This window comes from Pinus tabuliformis, chromosome 2_2 (genome assembly GCF_031772625.1).
Source record: "Pinus tabuliformis cultivar Carrire ecotype Pingquan chromosome 2_2, CPIR1, whole genome shotgun sequence".
NCBI classification, from domain to species: domain Eukaryota; kingdom Viridiplantae; phylum Streptophyta; class Pinopsida; order Pinales; family Pinaceae; genus Pinus; species Pinus tabuliformis.
The window spans coordinates 620,922,720-620,945,245 of record NC_142300.1 but is presented as its reverse complement, the minus strand read 5'-3'; the positions used below and the strand labels follow the sequence as shown (position 1 = coordinate 620,945,245).

Below are 22,526 nucleotides of genomic sequence, written 5' to 3'. Positions count from 1 at the left end.
ATTGTTTGCAAAATTATTAAGAATATTTTTATATCATTACTTATTATTGCATCAAGAAGAATTCTACAATGTAGTATGGTAATAATGTTGCAAAATGTTATGTGATGTAATATAATGTTATATTGACTTAATAAAATTAAAATTAATAATTAATAATTAATACTTAATAATCATATTAAAAAAAAAGACAGGAAAAAACAAAAAGGTTAATTGAAAACGGAAATATAGTGAGACTTGGGGCTCTATAGAAGTTAGGGATTCAACAAGAAAGAATGCAGATTTAGTGTAGATGGTGGCAGTGATTCCCCCCTTGGGATTCAAATCTTAGCCCTATGATGGAAAATTCGTGGAATATTAATCTAGATATGAGAATATGAATTAGGTAAGTTCAGTAGAAAGCATAGAATCGATTGTTCAAAACCTCTAGGGCTAACATCAGAGAAAAAAGAGTGATATATGGGATTACACCTGAAAAATGTAGGGTGCCAACCCATATGATGTTACAGGTTTGAAATATTGGGGTTTAACTACCAGAACAATCTTTTTATTCTTCAAGCACCTTGAGCATATCAGATACCTTTTTTGATGTCATACAAATTTTCAAGCCAACCAGGTTTTTGGTTTTCCAAAACCCTAATGCTACAAACCACGTGGTTATTAAATACCCTTTTGCCTTAGGTTGTGACCTGGTGCGAGAAGAGATGGGGTTTCCACTGTAGGATTCTCCTTACAGCCATGATAAGGTTTTTGCCTCAGATCAGATGAATTTTATGGTCTTTGTGAGACCATTCTCAAGGAGATCTTTATGCTTGCAGGTCAAAGGCACAAATCTGGTATATCCATTCGTTGCTAGAATAAAATATCGGCTAGGAATCCCTACTGGTTATTTTTTGCTCCTTCATGGAGTTAGGCAGCTTCAAGATAAAAAATAACTCCATGAGTATGGCATAGCCAAGGATGAATCAGTTTATATAGTCTCAAGATTACAAGGGGGAGCCAAATGTAAGGATGCCTCCACCTCTTCCCAACCCAAATCCTTTTAGGACACCTTAAAGCTAGGGTTCTCGCCTTAGAACCCCAAATATATCTCAGGCCTGGAATTTAGTGTAGATGAAGTGGAAGAAAATACTTCTCTTGAAGTGGATATATCTTGTAGTAAACTTGGCTTCTGTAGATTATACATGATGGGTGATTATTTTCTGATTTTATGGATTTTGGCCTTTGGCATCTTTTCTTTGGGAGTGGATGAATTGGAATTAGCCTTGCTTACAAAATTGTATTTTTTTATGGAAGGTCAGATTTACCATAATCAATTTGTAGGAATGTTTATGTTTTGGGTCCATAAGTGGATCCATCATCAAGACAAAAAATTCCTAAATAAATAGTGTCGAGGAAACAACATATTTATAAAAGAAATGAGAAGCTAAAAAAAGAGAAATGAAAAACTCTCGACTCAATAAATAATAAAAATCCTAATTATTACCTAATTAATTTCTAATAATTTGTAAAGAGGTTTATTAGTGTATTAATATATTGGAAATTATGAGCCCCAAGGGTTAGCTCAGTTGGTCAAAATCAGTACCTCGCCACCAGGAGGTCACAACGTGCAATCTCCCCAAAGCCCTTGGGGTTAGGCCTTGCTAGTGGGCCATGGGGCTAGATTCCCTTCGGGGTCGATTAGCCCAGATTTTTCCATGGACGTAATGCCACCCATTGACCAGGGTGTCCGTGAACCACAACCTAATATATATATATATATATATATATATATATGATTATTAAATATAATATTAATAGGATAATGAGTAAATATATTATAAATTAATTATACTATTATTAATTTAAAGAATAAAATATTATAATATTATAAAATATAACATTATAATGATATTATTATCCAATGTAATAATAATATATATTAATTATTAATACCTCTTAATACTAAAAGTAAATTAAAATAGTTGTAATGCATATAAATCAAAGTTAATAATTTATATTATTTATATTTAATTAATCCTAATATTATGATTTATTAATAATTTTATTAATCTAATTAATCTAATTAATTATAATTTCAATTAGTAATTTAAATAAAGTGTCATTTTAGAATTATGAGGGGGAGGGGTGGAAAGAAGAGAGAGGATGCGGTAAGGATATTATAAGGAAAAGGTAAAGAAGGTTTCAAGGTCATTGTCTCTATTTAGATTATTAGGGCTTTTAATGATCTCTGGGGCTTCTCTAAAGCGTCGTTTTAAATAATATTTTTTCCTGGCAATGATTTTGGTTTTCTAAAGGTTTATGTGGTGTTTGGTATTGCTGGAGTTCTCTCTGAGGGTGGAAGAATGAATACATTCATGTTTAATATCAACAACATGAAGAATGAATACATTCATGTTTAATATCAACAACATGTTCTTCCATCCTGATTCTAAAAAATCTTCCTATCTCTCCAATGTAGCATTTGCGACATGAATAGGTTATTCTATATATCTGTTGGTGTTGATGTGGGTCTATACGATCCTTGATAGACCTCATTTCGTGATGGATAGTTTTAATTGGTTTGAAAGAAATAGAGAAGTCTTTCTTTCTTAGAATTTTGGAAATTCTATCAGTCACACCTATTATGTATGGAAGATAAATTATTTTGCATACAAGTTAGGGTTCACATATTTTATTGTATTTTTTCTTGAAGGATTCTTTATGGTATTTTTCAGAAATGTAGTGGATTGTTATAAAGTGTTTGATCAAGGTCCCTCATTTTAGGGACAAGTTGGAATTTTAATTCAACCATGATTTCCAAATTTCAATCTTCTCTATATGGAATATATGGCCACTCCAGTCTAGGTAAGGTTATTGAACCCACCCATTCATTTTCTTCAATGACATCTTAGTTGACATTAAGGATTTACTAGGTCAATTCATTAAAATAGACATTGAAAGTCTTGAGAAGGAAATTGTCACATGTGCATGCATATTTGTGGAAATAGATATCAGTAAAGAGTTGCGAGATAAAATTCTCCCAACTAAAAGGAAAAAGCTTTATTCTTAGCTGGTAGACTACAATAACATTTCCTTTCAATGTATGAGATGTCAATAGCCTAGTCACCTTTAGAGTTCCTGCCCTTTTCCTCAAGGGCCTTCTCCCACTTGGATCCTGAGAAAAAGAACTATGGTTGGCAAGAACCAAAAGAAACAAAAGGACCCAAGAATCCTTCGGCTTCTAACCAAGACAACATGGAGCATCATAAGACTCCTACTACCAAGTCAACTCCCATTGTCTCAGCTCAGCGACATATAGAGCTAACCCATCTCTCAGCTGAGGGAGTCCTCACCTTTACTGAAAACAAAAGAGACTCAGACGTAGTCATGGATTTCTTGAAGAGCTGGCACAAGTGTTCCCATGAATCCAATCACTTGGATAGTAATATTAAAGAACTTATAGTCGTGGAAGTGTCGATGAGAAATGCAATCATTATAAACCATTCATCTATTTTTGGTAACTCCTCGAAATGGATTGATATATGTAAGACAAGGGAAAAGAGGAAAAAGTTATGATAAATTGTGGACTCTGAACTAGGATTGTAGTAAATGTATTGACTTGTAGTGGGTGATCCGTGAAAGATGGTACCATGCAATTTGTTATTTTTAGGTAATAAAAATCGACTTACTATATATATATATATATATATATATATATATATATATATCTATATATATATATATATATATATATATATATATATATATATATATATGGTGGTTTACAATCCCATGATATTTGTTATGATGAAGCCTATTTAAATATTTAAGGAAATTAATTATGGAATGCAAGAGCACTAGCTTAGATCCAACTTAAATACATAACTACAAACTTGATTCTTCTTAGTGCTTGGTAGATCCAAATTTAAGATAGATTTAGGCTAGACTATAGAGTGTTAGAGGATAGATGTTTAGTTCACAAATATTGAGTCTTTGATTATCATGACTTTGTAATTTAATTTTTAAACAAAATATAAAAAATTATAATTTGAAATATCTTCTTTGCATCTAGAATTACTAATTCCTTGTTTAGGTTTAAAAAAAAAGTTAATATATTATTATTAAAAATTAAATAATATCTATTTATTTTAACTAATTTATTAGACACCAAGATAAATAAAAAGGAAATTAAGACGGGCTCATTACATGTGAATAATTAATATTCTGTATTCTTTCTTAATTTTATTGTTTACATATTTTGATATTAATGAAATATGCAAAATCATTTATATTGAATTTAAATTAATTAATTAATTAATTATTTATATATATATATATATATATATATATATATATATATATATATATAAATAATTGGATACATTTCATTTTATTAAGTCAAAAACTTTAGATACACTAAAAAACTATTTTATCTTATTTAAAAAGTTTCATATAAATATTAAATATATAATTTATATAAAACTATTATAATATTAAAAAATATAATCTTTCATATATATATAATAATTCATTAAATTATAAATATAAATAAATAAATTTTAAAATTAAACAAATAAATATTTATAATTAAAAAACAAAAAACATATAATAAAAAAAAAAAAAAAAAAAAAAATTATTAAAATTAAAATTTAATTCAAATAAGAAATATTTTTAAAATTGCATTTTCATTGACAACTAGTAAGAAGAATCACATTTTTTTACGAAAAACTTTACATATATAAAGTTTGAATGCACCAAAGTATATGTCGGGCAATGGCATCGACTAAATTTAAAGATGGTACATGTGAAGTAGTTCAATGTCCACTAAGAAATTGTCAAATCTCATTTTTTTTCATTTTTCTTTTTCTGTGTCAATTTGATTAGTGTAGTAAGTAACGAAGTAGAGCGCTGATGGTAAAAGTAGAGTGTTGATGTATTTATAAAGTAAATATAAAATAATTAAATATGAGAGAATTGAACAATAAAATAATAATGATAAAATATTATATTTTTTATTTATAAAGATAATCCAATATTAGTACGAATTTTAATATATATAATTTTGAAAATGAATAACATGCTATTATAATAGTAATGGGATGGTAAAAGTAGAGTGTTGATGGTATTTATAAAGTAAATATAAAATAATTAAATATGAGAAAATTGAACAATAAAACAATAATGATAAAATATTATATTTTTTATTTATAAAGATAATCCAATATCAGTATGAATTTTAATATATATATAATTTTGAAAATTAATAAAATGTTATTATAATAGTAATGGTTATATGAATGTTTTTTTTAAATAATTATTTTATTATCATGTTTATTAAATGTTATTATGATAGTGGATTTAATTGAGAAATATTGTGGAAATTAAAAAAATATTGTGTTGTTATTTGTAGTTATTAATTCTTTAAACACTTCAGAGTAATAAAATATATTCTTTCTTATTATTTTAGATATCTTATAAATTATTTTATTTACAATATCTTGACTATTTTGAAAAATTCAAATAGTAAAGAAAGTATTTCTATTTTGAAAGAGTCGGATACAACCTATACAAACCATAGCATCTTTATTTCAAAACATTGAAATACAAACCAAAACATCTTTACATTGTTTCTATGTAGGGAGTCGATATTCTCCATAAAAAGCTTGTGATTTACTGGGAGGTAAACCCAACACCCAATGTCTAGCTCTTTCCCACAATATAAACATAGCAACCACTCCCCCAAATCCAATCCCGACTCCCATAGCTAATGCCAATAATGACATTTTTTCATCCAAATGACTTAGCCATCCCACTTTGATATGCTTACTTTTACCATTATTTCCTTCTGCCATTGGCACTCTCTTTACATTGCATGGATTTAAAGGACACCCTCTTAAGCATTTATTCTTTTGAAATGATGTTACATTGAATGTAGAAAATTGTGTCCCTGTTGGGATTGTGCCACATAAGCTATTAAATGAAACATCAAAAACTGCCAACATTGACAATTTAGAGAGCTCTTGAGGAATCTCTCCAGTCAACTTATTTTTGGACAAGTCCAACTGCTCCAAAGTAGATATGTTACTAAGTGATGCAGGAATTTGTCCTTCCAATTGGTTCCCTGATAAATTCAACAATCTCAAGCTACATAGACTCCCTATGCTTGCAGGGATTCCTCCTGTAAAATTATTGCTTGACAAGTCAATAATTGTATTTGTAGAAAGCACATATGTGAGAGTATATTCACTTCTTTTAATGATAATGGAAAATGGTACTTCAATCTTCTCTTCAAACCCTGAAGATGTGACATTGATTGTAAATCCCTTGAGTCTCTCAAGATGAAAGGGTATTTCTCCATTGAATTTGTTGTTGGATAAATCCAACACTTGTAGGTAGGTGAGATTTGTGATTGACTTGGGAATACCACCATGGAAGTTATTATAACTGATACTTAGCACTTGTAAGTTTCCAAGTTCTCCATCTACGTTTCCAAAATTTCCAATGTGTTGAGGCAGCTCACCCTCTAATTGATTTTTCCTTAAATCCAACAATAAACACATGGCCAAAGACATTGGAAAAGTTCCTGAAAAATTGTTAGAGTGAGCTGAAAAATATTTTAAAGAATTTGGAAAGTTTATAGTAACCAAAGCTCCACTAAATGAATTTTTTGATATATCTATAATGAAAAGAAATTGGAGCTTTTCTATAGTTTTAGGAATGCTCCCACAGATATTATTATTATTGGACATATCTATGGTATCTAAATATTTGAGATTTCCTATGACTTTAGGAATGTTCCCAGTAAAGTTGTTTTGTGATAAAATCAAAGTTTGTAGGGAAGCCAATCCACTAAATTTATGAAAAGGAATATTGCCTGACATATTATTCCTACTCAAGTCTAGGTACCTAAGAAATTTTAAGTGACCTATGCTATCTGGAATGTGTCCAGTTAATTTGTTTGAAAATAAATACAAGAATTCAAGGGATTGGAGCTTTTCTATTTCCTGAGGAATTGTACCCGTGATCTGGTTGGCACCAAGGGCAAGAACTGTAAGCTTCTTCAATCTTGTAATGGTTTCAGGTATGGCCCCGGTGAGCATAGTTGATTGAAGATACAAAGCAGAGAGATTACTGCAATTTCCAATTTCAAAAGGGATAGAACCTGAAATATTGCCACGAGCACAATTATAATCAGAATAATCACCAACGGACGGAACACGCTCAATATGAGGACGATCAAAGGACGGAAGAGTATCACATAGTCCATGGATTGAAAGGTGAGTGAGCTCCCTCAATTTACCCAACTCAGGTGGTAGGCTGCCCGACAATCGATTGTTCCCCAAAGATAAATTCTTGAGGGACGAGCAGTTTCCCGGAGGAATAATGTTCTCCAATTTGTTAGAACTTAAATCCAGGGTCTGTAGCTGTTGTAGAAACCCCAATTCCACTGGAATTCTTCCGCTCAAGTTGTTCCAACTTAAGTCGATGTGCAATAGCTGGGTGTAATTGACCAGAGATGGAATTCCCCCACTTAACTGATTCCAGGATAAGTCGATGGACGACAGCCGATTAGGATTGCCCAGAACCGGAGGGATTGAACCACTGAAAGAGTTTTTTTGAAGCCACAACTCTTGAAGCGATGTGCAGTTGCTCAGAGAAGTTGGAATACTTCCACTCAGATCATTGTTCTGGAAGTCGAGATGTTCCAAGTTGACTAGACGACCAAACTCAGATGGCATCATCCCATTCAAGGAGTTGTATGAAAAAAGGTCGATCAATCGAAGATTAGATGAAAGGTCAATCCATCGAAGCGCTGTGCAATTAGACAATGAAGCTGGAATACTTCCACTCAGGCCATTGTACCCGAAGTCGAGATGTTCCAAGTGGACTAGACGACCAAACTCAGATGGCATCGTCCCATTCAACGAGTTAAATGAAAGGTCGATCCATCGAAGGGCTGTGCAATTAGACAATGAAGCTGGAATACTTCCACTCAGACCAGTCTGGTACAAGCTGAGATGTTCCAAGTGGACTAGACGACCAAACTCAGATGGCATCGTTCCATTCAAGAACCAGTTCCCTGAAAGGTCGATCCTTCGAAGGGCTGTGCAATTAGACAATGAAGGTGGAATAGATCCTTCAAGCATCTTATTAAAGCTGAGGTTAAGTAATCTGAGGGCTTGAAGCTGCCCGAGTTCAGGTGGAATCACTCCTTTGAAATTATTGCCACAAAGATTCAACGTCTGTAAGGAAGAAAGGCTGCCAAGAGAGGGCGAGACGGTACCTCCCAGTTGGTATTTAGGATCCCCCGAATACTCCCCATAGATTATTATGATGGGAACAGGAAGTAGTATGGCAATAACTGTTCTAGAGTGTTGAGTGCAGCGAATACCATACCAGTTGGAGCATAGCTGCTTTGAATTCTGAACTGTCCAGTTGCGCAGCTTCCCCGCTGGGTCGCTTTTGATATGCTTTTTAAAGGATAGAAGGGCGTCCAAGTCCCTTTCATGCTGACCTTCCTCCAGCGCACTACCCTCGTCCTCCAATGGGTTCCAGCTTGAATGATCAGCAGCAGCAATAAGAGAGGCTGCGAATATAAGAGAGAGCATGATGATGTTGCAGAGAGCAAGTGTTTTATGATCCATTTCTGCGCTCTTAATTGAAACGCAAACGTCCCTCACAGTTGTTATGATGTTGGTAACACAAAGATAGATATATATAGAGAAGATATTGACCCAGGTCGTCGTAAAGGCAATTAATTTATTAATGGAAATCCGTTGGTGGTGTCACCTCAATTGCGAGAAACTCGTATAAAGTCGTTCGTCGTTTGTGGTGGGCGAGGGCCGCGGCAATAACATGGAAAAAGGCATGAACAGCTAAAAAGAAATTCAAATGGAAAAAGGCCGTATCGAGCGGGATATACGGGCGTCACTTCAATTGCGAGAAACTCGTATAAAGTCGTTTGTCGTTTGTGGTGGAAAAGGGCATTAACAACTAAAAGGATATTAACAGCTAAAATGAAAGAAGTAACCAAAGACCTGAAAATTGTGCTCTGTCAATTCAGTCCTATGCTTTGTTGCGGTCTTTGCGGAGCAATAATTCATAACAGACCCGAAAATTATGCAGTCAGGAAAGTAAATTAAATAATTTTTTTATTGTTTTTGGTTTAATAATTTATTGACTTCATATAAAGGCGTTTGTGGCAATAAACATGGAAAAGGCTCTCCCGGATCAATTTATTTAATTGGCGTCTCCTCATTATTTAACTTCAAACAACGATAATATTTATATTGAAACTACAATTACCATTAAAGTGTGCATTTCTATTGCATAGTAAAGTGTTTTATTATTTATTAAAAAATAATAATATTCTTCTTCTAATAAATATATTTATTATATAGGGTTGAATGTGTGTTACTAATTTTAATATTTATTAAAAAAATTATATCTTATCATATATAATAATATTTTCAGTTTCATATTAATAGTTTTAATTTTATATTTTTTAAATTTTTTAAATTTAATAGGGTTGCTGTCTATGTCAAATAATTATAATGTGTATGTAAGTCGTTTATTTTTTTATTTTCTAATCTATTTAATGTTATAGTTTATTAACAAAATCTTTGGTATTAATGATTATATAATGATTATATCTATTGAAATTATAATTAATTTATGGCATTAAAAAATGGTATGAGATTATTTAGTTTTGATTTTAGACTTTTTCCATTCATTCTTATTTTGATAAAAATTTTAGGATTAACTTTATTTTGTATTAAATTAAATATTAAAAGAAGAGTTACAAAATTACTATTTTTGATGATTTGAGAGGTTAAGAAAGTTGTAACAAATATTTTGAAATTGAATTTTTATTTGGATATATGTGAGGCACTTTAGGGAAAGTTCATTTCACTTTCAACCCTCTTAGTGTCACAAAGATGAGATATTCTTGCATCCCACAATGTTTAGATAGTTGTCCAATGTCAAATTTCACTATGAAACTCGTAGAAGTTGGTTCTTGTTTTGCAATGTTGATTTTCTTCTTTGTGCTATTTAGAATTAAAAGATATTTTTGATTTTCTAAATTAAGGATGACCACTTCTTTGTAGTATGTTAGCTTCCTTTCATTTTCTAAATCTATATTACACCACAAAAATTTATTTCAAATTAGATGTTATAATACTTTTAATATTATCTATATCCAACAAGATGACATTTTCCTCTATTCCTCAATTCTTTAACTAAGACTTGACATCTTGTTGTCATCCTTACTTGAGTCACTGGTGATTATGGCTAAAGTTACACATAAGGTGTATTCTACTCTCTTTCACACCTCCATTTTCTCATTGTCTAAGGGATTTACCTCTAGCAAGATGTTAATGAACACACTTTTTATTAAAATTCATATATCCTTGTGCAAAAGGTTATAATGAATATTAAACAATAAATTACAAGAAGTATGGAAAAATCATTAATTCAAATGATTTTTTTAAATAAAAATAAATGCCACCCATGAAAAATTCATAATTTGATTTTTATTTTTTATTTTTATTTTTTTAATGGAATTGTTGATAGTTATATAATATATTACATAATAACATCATACTACTAGTAATTGCACCGAGAGGTGCAAAGGAATGCAAATCGGAGGAGTGGGCGGGGGGTGTGGAAGGAAATAATCAAGCAAAATTTAGGGACAATGAAATACAATTGAAATGGACATTGAAATACAATCCAAATTTGAATACTAAGCTACTACCAAAATATCTCATTCAGTGGAATATTTTACCATTGGGGCATGTTACATGGGTGGGCCCTAAAACACAACAACATCAAGTGCTACTATTGTTATGGAGCAAGGAAGTTTTAGAAGGTGTAATTGTTGGGATTTCCAAATATAACCTTCTTCAATGTTCATTATTGGCATTTTGAAGTTTGTGTGGGTTATTAGAATTTTTAATTGTTATTTATGATTTCTTTTAGTTACCAATTTTATGGTAAGATAAAATTTATTACAGTTAATTATATGTTTCTATTAATCAAACAGAGTTATATGTCAAGTATAGTTATGCAACACACAAAAGAAAAACAAACTAAGGTGGGAACATAAGCATACAAAAAGTTGTTACATATCATAGTGGGGATCCTTCTTAAGGAATGTATTATTGTAGATAGTCTCTGAAATATTGTTCTTGATGAAGGGAAACATTCATAGAGAAATTCGATTTGAGTTGAATAGGTGTCCATACATCCTTAATATAGTATTTGGTCAAATATGTCATTTTCGATTATTTAGGTGTTGTTCTAGTGTTTGACATTTTATTCTATTGGTACTCAATTTGCTATTAGATGTAATCATGTACTATTTAAGATTGGTAGAATTGATTTTGTTGTTACCGAGCTTAGCATGGTAAATGTTAGATTTATTATCGTTGTAGATGAAATTTTCCTCCTATTGCCTATTTATATTGCCCTATTAGTTTCACAAATCATTAGTTTCCAAGTTCCAGGTTTCTGTTGAGAGTCTTAGGAAAGCTATTTTTTAAATATATAATGTATGAATCATCATATCAATAATGGTTATATTTTGATGTTTTTCCATGGATGGTTTAATGTTGTTCATTTTTGTTAGGATCAAAGAGCATCGAGAAAGATGGCAGTGTCTAAAGACATCATTGTTGTGTTTCCAGTGGCCACTAAGACCATTTAACATGGGTTTGATCAACCTTTAAATAGACTACATATGGAGATGAATACCATGCGAAAAAGCATGGGTGCTCATAAATATGAAGCCAAAAGCCATGTGTAACTTGATCGAGTCAAGTTTTCTAGATCCACTATAACAATCCCCCCCTGAAACTCGACTATGGGAGATTGACCTAATCCCATTCATCAACCATATCATCTAAGTTTTCACATCCCCCCCTCAAGCCAGGATACAAGTACACCTACCACCTTGGTACCTCTCCAAGTGGTTCATTCCATAGCTTGATGACTCCATGCACCGCTTGCACTGCATGTATGCCTATGCAAGCTCTTAAGGCATTACAACTATGCGATCTCCTGTGCAACATGTCTGCCATGATATAGGTCTTATAAATTCCTAGGCGAATACACCTTCCTATAGGTCTTCGAGCATGTCTTCATTTAGTAATTCCTCATCTCCCATATTTTCATAATCTCCTTGAGATGGTGTTGTTTCATCCTCCTTTATAACATAAACTTCCTTAATCATAACAACTTCCCTATCAAATTCACCATTTTCATAGTGAACAAACACAAACACACAAAAATTTCTCTATCTCAACCATATCTTCTGAAAGTTATATTTCTTTAGAAATCTGCATAAACACTTCAATTAAATGTTGATCATCACTTACCAATCCTGCATACATACATAAAATGTTTTATTCAAATACATAAGGATTTTATTCCAATGCCTTAGTTTCTTCTTCTTCATGTTGATCTGAACTAATTTCATAGTCCATTAGACTATACATGAATTCCCCCTCAACATTCCTTGCTTCTTTCTCATCAACGAATAAATTTTGTTAAAAAACAATCAACTCATACTCAGCTACTTTGAGTTCTACCTTCAACCTGTCATACATATTCTGTCTTTGCTTCCTCTATATGGATGTCATTTCACCTTCCTTTTCATTGTCCAACCATACCCCTGGTCCTCTTGACTTTCCTATAGAATTTGCTTCAAATGATTGAATTCAACTTTCAACTCAATCATTTCTCTCTTAAATTCATCTTCACTCATTCTCCTTATCCAAGCTACTCTAGAATTTTTCTTTATTCGATTATGACTTCCCCTCTCAAAATCCTTCAAATTACCATTAGTAGCCATTCCTTCTTTCTTTAGTGAACACTCTTTGTCCGCTCGTGAGATGCAACAAGCCTTATCAAAATGTAACAAATCTACCTGTTGGGATGGGGTCCCTGGGGTTAAATTTTGAATATTTTTTGTATAAATGTAAAGTCTCTGCGAATTACGGAGGGAGAGTGCGAAGATAGTATGAGCCAAAGGGGATTTAGTCCCTTAGGTAGGTAGGTGTTGGGAAGGTTTTGAGATCCGCCCATGATCGGCCCATGGTCTGTCAACCATGGTATTGTTAAGAAAAAATGCTTTATATAGATGAGTCATAGCGAGTCTAAGAGGTCATGCTAAGATAGAATATCATTGTTTTGGGCAAGTAAGATAAGGCATGAAGGTTTGTTCCTATACTTAGGTGAATGGGGAAGGCTCTTGTAGCTGAGTGCGTAGAGACCTTGGTAAGTCCGCAAGCTGAGTGTGCAGGCCCCTGTAGCTAAGTGCGCAGGGAGAAGAAGTCTATACTTTGAAGGTTATCTAATAAAGAGATAGTTTTGAGACATATCTTGTGCACTTGCATCTCTATATTTATTTCTGCACTTTATATATTTCTACTCTGTACCTAAAAATATATGAATAATTGCTTAATTAATGCGCGAAAGTAATAGATCTGTAATATTTATGCATATTATAACTGTTTAATGATCTTCGTGAAGATATAAAGGTTGTTTATGAGATTTATTGTTATTAACTGTTCTGGGAAGATTAGGGTTCGCGAAAACAGAAATAGTCCCTAAGGACCACAGGAACCCTTCACACAAACCTCTGGATGCCGAAACCTAGTTTTGTTGGTTGGTGCAGCTAACGTTGGACCTGGGTCAAGCCCCAACAAGCCAACAAATGGTTCCATTGCTAGGGCCGAGATCTTGCTGAGGAATGTGTGCTAAGTGGTTCCCCACTAAGAAAGAGAATGAAAAGTGTATCGATCAAAAGCTACACACGTTTGCAGCTCAAGAGAATAGAAATCCACGCTTGTCTAAGGAAAAGTGGCTGAATAGATACATATTCACAGACGAGCACAAAATATTATTCTGCTCTTTTCCTTGTGAAGTGCATGAGTGGTTGTTCAAATTAGCAGATAGTCAAGGTATGTGGACACTTGGCTTCCCTATTATGTGGACCACAGAGCTGGTGAAGTGCTTGGAGGCTTCAGAAAATAACATCATGTGGTTCGTTGATCACTAGATCGATCGTATTCTAGGAGGATTCATCACTGAGTTCGTAATCGATACGTCCACCAGCTACAATGAAGCAGAATGCGGATTCTTCAAGGGACTAAGAGGTAAGTACTTGAAATATCTGAAGACCTGGATTAAGATGCTATTGTGCGAAAAGAGGGTTATGCATTTACATTGATGTTTGGGACTACGCGACGCAGAAAAGAATTAAGAAGGAATGAAGAATCGAGCTCTAGATATAGTCCGTTTTTAGGATCTCCTAATAGCGACAACGAAGTTACTATTCTGAGAACGTCATGAAGCGTGCTACATATAGTAAGCTAGGGTATCACAGGGATACCTCATCCATCCACTCCACCTCCACCACCCACACCTACACCTCCACCTCCACCTTCATCTCCGACTCAACTATTTAACATGGCGAACACGATGAAGATGCCAATATTTAAAGGGGTGGGAAGTGAGGACCCCGAACAGTTCTGGTTCGTCACAGATGCTATGTGGAAGGCACAATAGATCACTAATGATAATATGAAGAAAGCTCAGCTAGTCACAACACTGCAGGATAGGCTGTTGACTTGGTATATCAAGTTTTGTATAGATAAGCCCAATGCGACTATGGCATAAAATCAACATGCACTGAACAATGAGTTTCAAAAGCCTAAATCTCAGGGACAGTCAGTAACAAAACTTAAGGAGATACAACAGAAGACAAACGAGTACACGTGGGGTTTCGATCAGAGATTAAAGTGCCTAATTCAACATGTTAATATGACTATCACGGGTACTCAACATCAAATTACCATTGTCACATCAGAAAATAGTAACGAAAGCAGAAGCCATGGAGATCACAATGAGATTAGAAGCTTCACCAATGCAGGATACAAACATAGGAGTACAACAGATCCAGTCGCAGTTGAGGAGCTTTCATATGGAGTTGTAGAGCTTGAAGAAAGGAAAGGAAGTTTAGCCTATGTTGTGTGGAGAAGTGTGGTGCCTGAAGTGTAAAGACGAGGGTCATGATAAGGACCACTGTCTAGTTTAACAAAATTACATTATTAAAGGAGGTCTTGTTCCTTGGAAGCCTGAGAACATCAAGGGACCAAGCGCAGGGGTAGCCTTATGGTGCATTATCTGCCAAATAGTTGGGAAGAACACAACTAACAATTGTCACCTCTTACAGAAGTTTGTGCAGAATCCGCAACAATTATTTTGTACCTTCTGTAAATCGGTTGGGCATGATGAACAAAATTGTCGAAGCTACGAATTAATGATGGATCGGACCCCCACATACAGAATTCAAGCGGAAACTTAGCCTTAGGATCAAGGTGCAGGTGTAGCGTGCAGAGAATTCCAGGGTCACAGAAGAGGAAGAGGAGAAGGGGCTGGAAGAGGTCGTAGACAAGTTATTTGTTACAACTACAGAGAAGCAAGACATTTTTTTCACGACTATCAGAGCCCAACGCATCCCTCTTGTCAATATTGGTGACAATTTTATCATGTGATAGAAGATTTTCCAGTACTGATAGACAAGATGTAGGAGAATAAGACTCAAACACCCACGCAAAATATCTAGATGACGAGGGTGGAGCCCCGTGAAGAGGACCATAACATTAATATAGTGACACGAAATGGTATTTCCACTGGAGAAGATAAGGGGAAGTAGCCATAAATTAAAGGTTGGGTGCATAAGACTGCCAAGAAGGAGGTTGGATTCGATCTAAACTAGGTCAAGGAAAATTTTATGGAATCCAAGAAGAGCTTCGTGGAGGCCTCTACCTCAGAAAGCCAGGAGAAATTTGGTGGAAAAAATGAAGCGCAAGAGGTAGACCCTTTGCTACTAGCTACTTTTCTGAAGACTTGCATGAAGCTATTGCGGGATAGGAAGGCAATGGAGGGGCTTCAAGAGTTAACTGATAGCTGTATAGGAAAGGTCAAGATTCCTCCTGTACTAAAACAACTGAAATAGTTCAACTATCTTAATAAAGGTTAAAGAAACATGCATTACAAGCATCCAAATAATAGTCTTACAAACAAATACAATACACGTGTGAAAATGCGTTGGCCTGTTAATAAGCCTTTGAATTAAGCGAAAGTTCCAAGACACATACATACTCCATTACATCACTAACCCTGATAGAGGGGAGTTGGAGCCATTTCTCACTCCTCAAAATAAAGATTACAAACTCTCAAGGCTATCAGGGAGGAGCCAAGGTGAAAATTATTTTGCATGTAAAAATGAGGGGTATATACAGTCAAGGGTGAAACTGAACCTTATGATTGTTCGACTTTCCTCATGACCATTTGACTTACATGACTCTTCAACTTTACATGTGGGTCTCTTGTACTTCCATGTTACATTACATTGATTACAACAGTATGGTCCACAGTAGCGATGTGGCCAAGATGACTCATGACATGACTCAACATGACAAATCTGGTATGTTCTTGCTGCTAGTGGTGTCCATGTTGAGTTGCAGTGCTGCTGAGTAATGAATGTGCTCTTAGTGTATCAAAGCTTCACCTCTGCATGTCAAGGTGTGCAGAGTCTTCGATGGTCTTGGTGTTCGCTTGATGTTGCAGACTTATTTGACGATTCATATAATCCATTGCCTTGTGGGTAGTATGTTGTGGAATGACCCAATGTAATATTGTACTTGTTGCAGAACTCCACCATCTTTTTGGACTTAAATGTCACTGCATTATCTATTATAATCTTGTGAGGGAAACCAAAACAAGACAGGATATTAGATTCTAAAAATTGGATAATTACCGTATCCGTGGCCTACCTTATCGAAACGGCTTCTATCCACTTGGTGAAGTAATTGGTAGTTGTCAAGATCCATTGGTGCTATGCTGATGATATAGGATGGATTTTCCCTATGAAATCAAGTCCCCACTATTGGAAAGGGGCACTTACTTCAACTGGTTTCAAAAGAAGAGAAAGCAACTTCCTTTTCCTTGACAAACTTGGCATTCATGGTAGCTCATAACTGTTTTATACAAATCTGAAAATAAAGTCGGCCAATAATATCTTGCTCTCAACACTTTGTTAGATATTGTTTTCCAAAACAAATGACCACCACAATCACCTTTATGAAAATCATGCATCACCTACTGAGCTTTGTCTTCAACCAAACAATTAAGAAGAACCCCTCCCAGATCTTTCCAATAAAGAGCACTGTTTAAAATGCAGAATTTCGCTGATTTGAGTTTTAGTGATCTACCTTTGCTTCTTGACATTCCAGGAGGTGGCGAAAGATGCTGAAGAACATAAATTATATCAAAATACCATGGTGATTGGAGAAAAATTTCTGAGACTTGAATGAGCGATCCATCATCCTCATCCTTCGACATTGCAGCAATGATATTTATGTCCAGAGCATGCAAATTTGATTCCGCCATCATTTTTTCCAAACCTTGTCCCTTGATCAGTTTTGTGGGTTTAATCTCCAGATCATATTCCAACATTGCTGCTATCCACTTACCTCTTCTTCCCTCTGGATCAATTTGCATCAGAACATTCTTTACTGCTAGATTAGGAACATATGCTATGGTATGTGTATGTAGAATGTACACTCTAAAATCCTTCAATGATTTTATGAGAGCCAACGCTTGTTTTTCAATGATATTATACTGCAAGGTAGCATCTTGAATAGTCCTACTAAAAAAAGCAATGGGTTGCTCAATCTGATCTTTATTTTGCATTAATACTGCAACCATGGTATACTTCGTATGCAAATGAAAATATAATGAAATCTTGAGTGTAATCAGGACTGGGGTTGTGGTCAAAGAAAACTTTACCAAATTGAATGACTTCATGGCATCCTTGGTCCATGTCACAGTGCTATCCTTTTTCAACATATTAGTCATTTCACGTAAATGTTCCACCAAATTGGGTATAAATCTGCGTAAGAAATTCATCTTACCATTGAAAGCCTGAATCTCCTTTTTGTTGCGCAGAAAGTCTATATGCTGAATTGCCTCCACCCTTGAAGGATCAATGCAGATACTGTCTTTAGAAATGATATGACCAAGGAGTTTACCCTCGTCCATGGCAAAAGACTCTTCTTGGGGTTGAGAGAAATCCCGAACTTTCTACATCTCTGAAAGACAATCCTTAAGTGGTGCAAGTGTTCATCATCAGAACCAGAAAATACCGTCAAATCATCTAAATAAACAACTAAGAAAACATCCTTCTCATTAGAAAAAGTGATGTCCATCTCTTGCTGAAATGTGGCTCTAGCATTTTTCAATCCGAATGGCATTTTGGCATACTGAAAAGTTCCCCAAGGTGTTCTAAAGGCAGTTTTGTCTTGGTCTTTTTCATGCACCAAGATCTGATTATATCCTGAGTAACCATCCAGTAGTGACATCCGTGATGCTCCAACTCCTTTTTGCATAATATGGTCCATCTTTGGAAGTGGATAGTTATCCTTTTTGTTGAGGTTCCGGAAATCTATGCACAACCTTATTTCTCCAGTCTTCTTTCGTACCGGGACAAAATTCAAAATTCAATCAGAAAGTCTAATTGGAACAATGATGCCAGCTTTGAACAATTTCTTTACCTCTTTCTCGATGGATGGCAACAACTTTGGATTGATCCTTCTCAGCTTCTGTTTGAAAGTCTTTTGATCCAGCTTGATAGGAATAGTATGCTAAATTATATCCTTGTCATATACCTTCAAATCTGAATCATCCCACAAAAACACATCAGAAAATTCAGAAAGTAATCTAACATACTGGGCCTTTACCTCGGGAGATAATGCTTTTGATAACTTTACAAGCTTGGGCTTGTTAGCTATTCCGATATTGACATCTTCAACTCCTTTGTCTGTAGGAACCAAGGTATGTTTTCTCTCCACATCATCCTGATCAAAGAGCTCCTCTAAAGGTATGAGACCTCTAAGAATAATGTTATCCTTCAACTGTAATACCTCCATCTGATTCACCTCAATCTCTTGTTCATCGGTATCACAATCATCATCAATGGAAGCAATCTTGAATTTTCCTTCATTCTAAAAAAAGGAATTGATTTCATTATCATCCCAAAACACTTGCAAATACCTTAAATTATCCAGAACAGCAGGCCGGTGTTTGACATGAATTTCAAACTTGTTGCTGGATTTCATTGGGATCTTCAAATTGCTTGCAGCAGTGGCAAGTGAATCTGCAATAATATTTTGAGTTCAAGGTACTGTTGTCAAGGTATATTTAGGAAACATTCTCATAATATCTAGGACTGCATTTCTGTAGGCTCTCACCCGTGGATGTTTTGCTTTATACTCTCCCTTTACCTGTTTGATCACCAACTCTGAATCACCATAGATAGAAATCCTTTTTGCATCCAATTTCTTCAAAATTTTAAGACCTGCAATCAAAGTCTCATACTCTGCTTCATTGTTAAAGAAATCAAAAGCCAACTTGTAAGAACATACTCTAACATTAATTGGGACTTTGGTAGGCTGGAAAGTAGGGCTGCGAATCCAAATTCCTACACTAGCACTGTCCTTACCCACAGCACCATTAAAGTCCATTCTCCAAAGGCCAGATTCATCTTCTAGATGTTGAAATTCTATTCCCTTCCCTTCCTTACCTTGACTGATTACTTCATTTTTCTTCTCTTCACTAACCTTTTGCTGCTCAGAAGAACTTGCTACTTTATCTCTTTCCTGATTAAGGACTGCGCTAAAATTCTCTAAAATTTCTGGTACATCATCTACTTCTACAATTTGAATATTTACATCATTCAATCCACTATCAGAGTAAAAAACAAATGATTCTAAATCAGTATGTATAGCATTTATTGGATGATTCAGTGGCTTCTCTTTGTTGGTAATCATGTATTTCATTTTCATCTCTCGGTATAACTTTCTCAATTGACCGAAAACAGGAATGGTAGCATAAGAGAAGTCAAGTTGTAAAGTGACCTTGAGTTTATCACCCCACGATCTAGACAAGAGCATACCGAATCATGGTGGAATATCAGCGACAACCACATCCATCAAAACATTTTTGGCTAGGATTTGATCTAAAGACACTACCAAATCTTCGATAAGACCAATGAAATGAACTCTAACGGAGTCAAAGGAGTACAATTCATGGTATTTCCGGGTAATATCCAGGCCCAAGTTCTCCATAATGGCTTTAGGCATCAAATTATGAGAATCTCTGGAATCAAACATGACATTACGGAGAATGTATTCATGCAATCTAAGACTCAGATAAAAGGGAGGAACTTCACTCTCTTTATACTAACCTTCTATGGTTGGGCCAAAAATGAGTTTAGGATGAACATCTTCAACATTTACCATGTCTGACAATGGGTCTATTTGCAAAATTCTAGATACATGGTGTTTGCAATTTCTATTCTTAACCAGCTCAGTCAAAGGAATGGAGACTTTTAATTTAGCAATTCCACTTTCTAAATTAAAGGATGAAACTTTTTCTACCTCTTTGACAGTAAGGTCCTTCTTCTCTACCTTCTCTTTCACTACATTTTGTTGATTATTCTTCTCATTTGCAATGTTATTTGATTATGGTACTTGGTTGGAACTTGGATCAGTAGGCTCTTTCCCTTTCTTCTAAATGTTTGAGGAGTCATTTTTTGATTGTAGATCTCTTCTTTTCTTAATGGGTTTGATCGATACATCTCTACTCCTCAAAGAATACTGCCTTTGCTGTGCTGTCAGAGCATTCATATAATTTCGTTGATAATTATCAGACTTAGCCTCCAAAACTGCATATTTTGCTAATATGTAATGTTCATCCCTTTGAATGTCTGGAACCTCTGCATATTCCTCATCTTCCGTTAGAAAAATGGGCATACCATCGGTAGTGAAAAAATGGTTTGTTTATATTACCTAATCATCATCATCATCTTCTCCTTCCATTCCCTGAACATAATTCCGCTGCAAAGGATTTCTAATCTGTTGTTGTTGTGCTAGTTGGTCTGGTGCCTTTTGTTCCCTCTGCTTGATCCGGAATTGGGGCTGCTATTGTCCTCTAAAATTTGGATTCCTGATTGGTGGTTCAAGTCTATCTGTGATGGTCAGCTAGTCAACCATCTTCTCCATTGTTCGGATCAAAGTATCCATCTTGACATCTGAGGTAGATGCTTCCTCCTTTATGGTCACTCTCTTTTCAAATCTCATTCTTGCTCTTTTGGCCAGCAGATTTGCTTCTACACTTACAACATTCTTTTGCATGTCTTCAAGTGTGGTGGGATCACATTCCCGTAACTGATATGCCATATCAGCATCGAAACCGTCTGGAAACTAGAGTAAATCTAACCCCACTGGTGGTTTAATGTTGACTGGAATAACATTATATACTGCATTAAACCTCACACAATAATCTTGCACACTTTCACCAGTATTCCTTTTGATATTTTCATACTCAGACAAAATTTGGAGTGGATTCTTCTTTACCTCCCACCGATCCAGGAATTGCCTATGCAGGACTGGAAAAGTGGTGATAGAGGCTGCGGGTAAAGCTCTGAACCACTTTCGAACTTCACCTCCAAAGCTTTGGACAAACAATCTCATAGTCACATATTCTATCTCTACCTCATGAGGGTCAAAGAAGTCATTCATTCTATCAACATGTTGCTGAGCTGTAATGTTTTGAGTGGCATCAAAAAGAGGTATTTTACTTTGGTAATCAGTGGGCATAGCACCAAGATTCTGAGGTAAAACAAGGGGTGCATACCGGGCAGCCATGACTCGAGGTGGGGGAGGTGGATTTAAAGTAAGATTTGTGGTACTCGGTATATTCAAAGGAGCAGCAACAACAGGTGGATTAACAATCTGTAAAGATGAAAGAAGTGGGTAGGGGATTGTTTGAGTTGCAGTAGATGTAAAAGAGGTATTTCGAAAATCAAAAGATGGCCTATTTTTCACCCAAGTGTCTACGTTTGAGGTAAGATTCTGTAACTAATCAAGAGCATGGATAAGCTGTGATCCTGATTTACTTTGTGTAAACAAGTCTTCAACAGGGTTATCAAGAGATATAGAAGAGTCAAAAACTATTTGATCAAGCCAACTCAAAGACTTACTGCGAAACAAACTTTTCTCAAAATTAATATCAAACTCAATATCTTGCAAAGTGTCTAACCTTTCCAGGGGTGGATGAACACGAGGAACGAAAACTTCACTTGATTGCTCAGTTAATTGTTCTTCGACAACACTAAATTTCTTTGTAGCTTTTCTATGTTTCCTCCAAATTTTATGAGGATCATTGACAATGACTGGTGGATTTGGATCTGGATTAGATCTGGTGTACCTTCTCGAAGCCAATATGCTCAAATTTTGAAGTTTTATATATTGCTTTACAACTTTCTATATCAACCTGGTAAATTCTAAAACTCGTCATCCAAAGCTCAAGAATTTAAATGAAAGATACTACCGGGGTGATTATTCTTTCAGTCCCAAGTATGGTCGCCACTATGTTATCACCTAGATTGACCTCAGGCTAAAGGGAGGTAATTC

General features: G+C 34.8%; 1 protein-coding gene across 1 annotated transcript; it reads right to left on the bottom strand.

Moving 5' to 3' along the window:
• Nucleotides 1-5,559: 5,559 nt before the first annotated feature.
• LOC149194179 (uncharacterized) lies at nucleotides 5,560-8,668 on the bottom strand. Its single transcript, XM_089407314.1, has one exon. The coding sequence runs from the start codon at nucleotides 8,622-8,624 to the stop codon at nucleotides 5,610-5,612; it is 3,015 nt and encodes a 1,004-aa protein (XP_089263440.1). The 5' UTR covers nucleotides 8,625-8,668; the 3' UTR covers nucleotides 5,560-5,609.
• Nucleotides 8,669-22,526: the final 13,858 nt, after the last annotated feature.